Genomic DNA, 8,197 nt, shown 5'->3' on the forward strand with positions numbered 1-8,197 from the left:
TTCAAGCCTTGAAGAAAACAAACTTCACTTGAGTGAGCTGGAGGCACAGTGTCCTCCAAGATCGTTCTTGAGTAGGACAATATTCCAGGGGAAGACTGGCAAAGCCAGAGTTTACTGATGCTCAGGAAGCTTTGCAAAAGCTTCCACCTGCAGTGCTCTTGCACCCTCCTGAGTCCTGGAGCCCTCAGTCACCTCAGGCACAGTTTGGACAGGAAGGGGATGGTTCCGTTTGTGAGATGTGGGGACAGCAGGAGGGAAGACTGCAAACACTGTCACGAGGCCAGGGCTGTTTTCATTTATGGTGCTAAGTGGTAGTACATAATCATTTGGGTTAATGTCAGGTGCTGAAGGGCAAAAATTGTCAGTGATAAGAAGAGAGTGTCTCCACTCACACAGCAAGGTAAGTGAAGGGGAAAGTGCAATCTATCTTTCATGGGAGGTGTTCAGTTTTTAACAAAATATTTTCGCAGAAGACATGCCTAGGCAGCGGTGATTGAGAGCATTCTATCAGACTCACAGAGTATCCCCACATCTGCTTTGCCACGTTTGCTCTCTTTCTTCATTGTGAATCATTTCTGCTGCCAGGGTGGCTCCTGCTTGGAGTTCTACTCTCAGTGGAGTCCCGGAGTTTCCTCAGCAGGCCTCTGCAGCGAGTTCTGAGCCAACGTGTAGCTCTGCTGCCATCCCAAATCTGCGCTTCCCTTCCCCAGCCCGAGTGCAAGTCCTCGGCATGGCCGGAGATTTTCATGGCCAAAATCCTCCAGCATTTACATCTGCTCATGGCTTTGGGTAGCACAGATCACAAAACACCCACTGCAGTTGACAAATGGCATTTCCTGCAGATTGCTACAGCCGCACTGCTGACCGACAAATACACGAGAATCCATTTCAGTTGGAAAATGTCATTTATTACAAAGTGCTACACCCACACTGACAATACAGAACTATACAAATCTCAATGTTAAAACCAGGAATTTATTAGATTATTACAACCAGTCTAGGTAAAAATATACAAAATACCAACTTCAGTTAATAAAACTTAATTTATTGCCAACTTCTACAACAACTCACTATACACAAAGATCAATTAAGTGTTTAACAACTTAATTTATTACATATTGCTACAAATGTACAGCCCATACAGAAATACAAAAATATGCATTCCCTCTCTAAATAGCCCTACACTAAAAATTCAATCGATAGTTATACAACAATGTCCTCCATACATCTTTAAATAGAATTAAATACATACGTATATGCACATATATATAAATGCATATACAAGTATAACAATCTACAGATGTAAATATAAACATTACATACTACATACAACATACATACATACATATATATATATCAATAGATATATAAACCAAACCTGTCTATAAATGTACAAGTATCACTGTGCCAAGGTAAAAAATATCCAACTGCATCAATACAAACATAGAGCTATACATCTGTAAATATCATAAATAGACAGAAATAGATCAATACACATATAAAAATATAAATATCTCCTAATACAAATACCAATATACCTATTTAAAAAGCCATATGCCTATAACTGCATCAATACAAATAGATACCTACACAGCTCTAAACCTAGAGAACTAAACACAGATATAACAACATACATGTCTACTTAGATACATGTAATTACATACATGTAATTACAAACATATATGTACATATGTACACACATGCATACATATATACCTAGCATACATCCAATAAATATAAGGACATATAGAAATATTCCTATACAAATAGCAACCCATATATGTACATATCCATATAATAATCCCTGTCTACGTGCAAGTCCATACGTCTTTAAATGGAACTGCAAGCAGAGGGATCTCAGCTGCCCCATCTTCAAAGCCTCTCCCTCGGTCTCTTCCTCCCGTGCAGAGCAGCTCTCCTGGACAGGGACAGCAGATGGCACAGCTGGGAAGCAAAGGGAACACTGAGTCAGTACGGGGACGTTTCCCTTGGCAGCAGCTGCACTTGCATCAGGGAAGAGAAGATCTCAGAGCCTCTCCAGGAGAGTTAGAAAGAAAAAGCAGCCGAGCGGGCCAGGCTGCGGGAGCGCGGCCGCGGCGGGACCGTCCCGCAGCCCCGGCAGCCCGGCACAGCCGGCACGGCTCCCGGGCCCTGCCGGCACAGCCGCCTTGCCCAAGGACAGCCCCTGTGCCGGCCGGGGCAGCTGCGCTGAGCAGCCCCAGCACGGGCAGGGCCCGCTCCTGCCCCGCCGGGCAGCGCCCACGGCCACAGCCCACGCCACCCTCAGCCCCACCCTGCCTCCCCGGCCCTGTGGCCTCACCCGGGCTCTCTCCAGCGTGGCAGCAGCAGGTCCCCGTTCCCTGCTCTTGCTCCTGGCCTTCAGCTTCTCCCTGCTGGTTCCCGTCAGTCTCCGGCTGTCCTCTAGGTCTTCACTGCAGCTGTGGCAAAAGCAGAGGCCCTGGAATTGGTTCCAAGGTCTGGCAGAGCTGCAGTCCCGGAGCCCTCTGTGCTCCCTGCTGGCCCCTCCATCCCCTCAACCCCACCATGCTCTCGGCAAACCCCCAGCCCCCTTCAGTTTCTTCAGCCCCTCACAGTCCTCTCACCCCATCAGTCCCTTCTGACCCATCCCGTTCCCCTAGACCCGCCACCCCCTCGGCCTGGGCCACTTCCCCGTCACCTCAGCGCCACCATCGCCCTGGGCTGTCCCACACCCCTCAGCCCCAGCAGCACCTCAGGGTCACCGTCCCTTCAGCGTCACCGCCCCCTCAGCCCCCTCAGTCTCACCGTCCTGCAGCAGCTCCTCAGGGGACAGTGCCTGGGGCCACCGGCAGCTCCCACCGCTCCAGGGACACCCGGGGCTGGAACTGCTGCTCCGCCCGGCCCGGCCGCCAGCTCGGACCCAGCACAGGGAGAGGGGACAGAGGGGGCACAGGGGGAAAAGCAAGAGGTGAAAAAGGCAGCTGAGAGGTGAAAGAGGTAAAAAAGCAGCCTAGGTCTACACAGCTCAATCTATGCATCTAAACATATAACTGTAACTAAATAGCAATGCATATTTATACATATATATGTTACTCTATAAATATATAAATGTAAGTCTAAAAATGTATAAACATAACTACATATATAAAAATATAAATCTATCACATCTATAATTATATATATAGATTTAACTATATAAACACACCTCTATAAATCTATAAATGTAACTATATATAAATAGAACTACAGAAATCTATAAATCTATGTATAAAAAGAGGGATTCCACCTGCCCAATGGTCACAGGCTCTCCCTCTGATCTTTCTTCCCACGCAGGGCAGCCCTCCTGGCGAGGTAGATCAGGTGGATATCTGGGAAGCAAAAGGAACGTTGGGTCAGTGCTGGCCTCTGTGCATCTTTCCCTTTGGAAGTAACTGTCCTTCTACCAGGGACTGTCACAGATGGCCTGAAAGGCAGACTCTCACTTGGCAATTTCAGACCTGCTTTTTAAAGAACAGGGATTCTTCCAAGTTTTCAAAACTTATGAAGTATCCCAAAACTTTTGAAGTATCCCAATAAACTCACAGCACTCACAGCGCGAATGAAGTACCTTGGTAAAGTTCAGCACCCACAGTGCAAATGGCACCCACGGGAGCTTGAAACACAGACAGTCCCAGCTGCCACAGAGAAGCCCAGGACTGCTCTTTCTCTGTGCTCCCTCTTTCCTCTCTGAGGACAGACAGACCACAGTCCTCACTGAAATGGCTGAAGCTGAGGGGTGCTGGGGGCTGAGTTATGAACTAGCACCGTTCCCTGTCATCTACAAACTGTCCTCTGCAGTGAGCAACAGCTCCTCCAAAACAACAAGCCCTGGGATGAACAGCTGGGAGGGAAAGAGCCCCCTACCAGGCCTGCAGGCTGCACCAGCTTTGCACAAGAATGCAGATCCAAAGTGCTCTCTCTGTCCTTTAGTTCTCGCTAATTTGGGGTAATTTCAGTTTTTCCTTGAGCTACTGGATTTATGACTAATGATTTGTTTAGTCTCAGAGTTTCTGCTGCTTGTATTTTTAATGTATCTCACAACAGCTACCAGCAGACTGGTACTACATTGATTTAATATTTGGAGACAAAAAGCTCAGACTTCTACATTGACTTTTTGCTGGGGTTTTCCTCTCTTTTTTCAAGAATCACTCAGTGTTGCCTCCAGAGCACTGACACCCCGCAGCAAACTTATCCATGGACATCAGCACAAAACTGGGACACTGGAGTTGGTGACATAACTCCCACAAGGTCAGGTTTATTCCCTGCTCTCTTGCCAGAGCAAAGGCTCTGTCAGAGCCTCTGGAGAAGAGTGGAGGGCAGGGCTTGAGCAGGCTGTGCCCGTGCAGGATTTGAACTAAAGGCACCAGGAAGCACCAACCCTGCAGACAAGAACTCAACTCTTCTCATCTCCCTTCCTGCCAGAGGCAGGCTCAGAGCAGCCGTCTCACACCTCTCTAAACCAATGGGGCTCTGTCCTTACCAAGCTCCTCGGGCTCCTGGGAATTGTTCTTGGTGCCAGGCAAGGCTCCCTCTGCTGCAGCTCTGTCCACAGGCTCCCCTCCTGAAGACTCAGGCACAACATTAATATTGCCCTTGAAAGAGAAACAGAAAGAAAGAAACCCTTCTCACCAATTACACAAAACACCTGGTCCAAAAACTCCACGGCTCACACTCAATCTCTTGCTCCTAACAAGAAGTCTGGGCCCCAAAGCCTTCAAAAGTAAAAAAGATTTCACTTCTCAAACACCATCCAAAAGCTGTCAAAGCTGACAATGTTGAACGTGGGGGTGACACTGAACACGTGGAGTGGCTGCTAAGGAAGGAGTCCTGCCAGCTCCTGGCACAAGCATGTGCTTCTCCCTGCACAGCCCTGAGCACAGCAGTCTCATCTAGGCTGGAATGGGAACTGCATGGGAACACACACCTCTTCCCACAGAGCTGCCCAAGAGCAAGGTGACTGAGCTCTGCAACATGCACAGCAAGACTGGCCAGTTTGCCCAGCTGAGGATTTCCCAGATGGAAACTGGACTGCAGGCCCCAGGTTGCTGAGAGGACGAGAAAGCTGCAGCTGCAGCCCAGCCCTGCGCACGGCTCTGGGAGTGCCTACATGCACGGCAGGGCTCTCACAGCAGCAGCAGCTGCAGCCCAGCCCTGCTTTGCCTTGGCCTTCCCACCCAAAAGAGGCACAGTCCCCAGCTGCTGCTGGAACAGAGGCACCTCTCGCATGCCCCTCCCTGCACGGGACACTTGGCCTTCAGTGGCAATTCTCCAAACACTCTTCTTTCCCATCAAACAAAGCCTCTCAGAACCTACAAAGCTTCCACTTCCTCACCACAAATGGCCCTGCACGAGGGATCCTTCCCTGGAAAATGAGCACCCAAACTTGGCCAACACAAGGCTCATACCTTTTCATCCTTACTCAGGGGGTAGACTTTTTCATTCCCTCTTCTTTAGGAACTTGCTTTACCAAGCAAATCCTTCCCTGTCTGTTCACAGCTAAACTCAAGAAGCCTTTGCTTCTCAGCCATGCAACAACATTCAAAAGCTCCCAGTCCAGCCTCTTTCATCCCTGTCCATTGCAGTTACCTGAGCAGAGGGAGAAAACATCTCCTCCAGTGTCTCAAGCACCATGTCCAGATCCACTGGTGGCAATTCTTCTTCCCCAGGAGTATTCCACAGCCAGCTGGGGGCTGTCCATGCTGCATAACCAGCACTGCCAGCTGGACCACTGGGAGCTGAAGTGTCTGGGGTGGCTGCAAGAATCCAAACACATTGGTCAGGCTCCACAATGTGGCTTTGGGACACAGAGCTCTAGTGCTGCCTTGGATTGAACATCACAGGAAGCACACAGCAACCTCAGTTCCAGAAATGTATTCAGACTTCCCAGGGGATTGGAAGAGTGAGTTCTTCCTCTTACAAAATATTTATCCTAATGGACATATATATAGATTAAAGCATGGATTGTAAAATTTATATAGACACACATACACACACTTTATAATCACAGCCTTTTGCATCTTCCCAGCAGCTTTGGGATTTGGCTGCTTGAGTTTCTTATCACAAAAGACCACAGAATGTAGATTCACCCAGGGAGAGCCCAGTTCCTCAGACACACACACTAAAATTATACAGTGAGTTTATTCTGAAAACAGCCTTGTGGAAGAGTTCATATTCTGCTGGTGCAGCTGTTCTGGAGCACACAGAGCTCATTTCAATGGCATGGCTTGATTTGCGGGGCAGTCAGTCTCAAACATCTGCAATATCCTATCTCCGTCCTGGTTTGGCTTCATTCAAAGGAAGAGCGGAGTGCACCTAACACTGACCACTTGTCAGGCAGTATTTTTTGCTTTGCACTTGTACCCCTACAGAGAGGCTGTCTGGAAAATGCCCAGAACACTCTCCCAATCTGCAGCAAGGACAGGAAAAGCAGGCAGAGACTCCGTTTTCAAGGTCCCTCTTCCTAGGCGACTTGATACTTTCTACCTAATTCTCACTTGAGATTTACCCATGACAGAGCACTGTGGGAAGACTCTTCAAAGGGTCATTAACCAGAACCTGTTTGAAGAGGAAAAGTAGAAACTTTCCCTACCTGATGGGCTGCAGGCTGGCAAGTGCTGCTCTGAAGATGTGCAGCAGCTTCTCTGTGGAGAGGCCATGGAAGGGCTGTGATGGTCTATGGGAACCAGCGGAACGATAAGCTCACAGTTGAGATGAAATTTGCCTGTGCCTGGTTGCTCTGATGAAACCCCAAGAAGTCTAGATGAGGCAAAAACTTTCTTGGGAGATGCTAGGAAAACCTCAGACTCCTGAGCACCTGCACTTTGCCTGGAAGCGTCTGGAGGCAGATCTAAACCCTGAGGTGAGGCAGCAGCGAGGTCCTGGTAGGAGAGCACTGTGTAGGAGTGGGAAGAAGAAAGGAAGCAAAGGGAAAGTTAGTCTTTGGGTGTGTTTCCCTTGGCAGCAACTGAACATCTGTCAGGGAAAACAAAAGCCCCCATCCTCCCAAGCAGGGTGAGAAAAAAAGAAAAAAAACAACTAACATGTTCTAGGGCTATTCAACTAGCAGTTGCTTGTCTTCTGAGCTCTCCCCTATTCACTCAACTGTCTGGGAAAACTCTCCCACTGCCCTTCCCTGGTAGGAGGCAACTGCCAGAAACCCAACTGCCAGCTCTCTTCCCCACTGCCTCAGAGGGACAGGGGTCTACCTCCAGCTGGGCCGGACCAGGACCGAGCCCTCGGCTCACACACACTCATGGAGAGCTCCCCAAGCACCCCAGGGCCGGACAAGGAGCAGCGCCAGCCAGGGCACATCGCAGGGCCAGCTGCAGCCGAGCGGGCGAGGCCACGATGAGCGCGGCCGCAGCGGGACTGTCCCGCAGCCCCGGCAGCCCGGCACAGCCGGCACAGCTCCCGGGCCCTGCCGGCACAGCTGCCTTGCCCAAGGACAGCCCCTGTGCCGGCCGGGGCAGCTGCGCTGAGCAGCCCCAGCACGGGCAGGGCCCGCTCCTGCCCCGCCGGGCAGCGCCCACGGCCACAGCCCACACCACCCTCCGCGACCGCAGCTCCCACCCCGTCTCACCGGCTCTGGGCGGCTGCCCGGCAGGCAAGGAGGGCACCTCCCGCTCCGTGTGCAGCTGCTGGAAGCGGCTGGGCTGGCGGCAGTGCACCTCCAGCCCCGCCGCCAGCCGCTGCCTGTTGGCCCTGGTCAGGCGCTTGATACGGAGCAGGAGGTCGGGGCGGTCGCGGCGAAAGTTGGGGTTCCTGAAGTGGAGCCAGCTGCCGGCATCACCCGGCTCAGATGAGGCAACACAGGCCGGCACCTTGTGGAAGCCGTAGAGGTTGAGCTGCCGCACGAAGCTGCCGAAGTGCGTGGCTCGGAAGCCGTCCGGGGCCGGCCCCGCCCCCTCACCGCCCACCCCGTGGGCGTCGCCCGGGCTGAGCAGCTCCCGCTCGAAAAGGGGGCGGTCGATGAGCAGTCCTCGGGCCCGGCTGTCCCAGCGCACGGAGCGGACGCGGGGGCTGTTCACCAGGTGCCACAGCTTGGCGGGGAAGGTGCTGGCGCTGAGCCCAGCGGGCAGCGGCAGCTCTGCCATGGCGCTGATCGCCGACTGGTGCCACAACGGCCGGAGCGCAACGGCCGGAGCGCAACGGCCGCGGCTGCGCCGGCGGCGCGCGGCCT

At 51.7% G+C, this 8,197-nt stretch overlaps 1 protein-coding gene across 1 annotated transcript; it reads right to left on the bottom strand.

The window, feature by feature from the left end:
- Positions 1–955: 955 nt before the first annotated feature.
- LOC128782464 (heat shock factor protein 5-like) lies at positions 956–8,159 on the bottom strand. The gene is made up of 7 exons (XM_053932827.1): positions 7,598–8,159; positions 6,608–6,910; positions 5,605–5,771; positions 4,499–4,610; positions 2,785–3,347; positions 2,321–2,438; positions 956–1,944 (listed from the first exon to the last, which is right to left on the bottom strand). The coding sequence occupies exons 1-5, from the start codon at positions 8,109–8,111 to the stop codon at positions 3,277–3,279; spliced, it is 1,167 nt and encodes a 388-aa protein (XP_053788802.1). The 5' UTR covers positions 8,112–8,159; the 3' UTR covers positions 956–1,944; positions 2,321–2,438; positions 2,785–3,276.
- Positions 8,160–8,197: the final 38 nt, after the last annotated feature.

Source organism: Vidua chalybeata, chromosome Z (genome assembly GCF_026979565.1).
Source record: "Vidua chalybeata isolate OUT-0048 chromosome Z, bVidCha1 merged haplotype, whole genome shotgun sequence".
In the NCBI taxonomy this organism is placed as follows: Eukaryota; Metazoa; Chordata; class Aves; order Passeriformes; family Viduidae; genus Vidua; species Vidua chalybeata.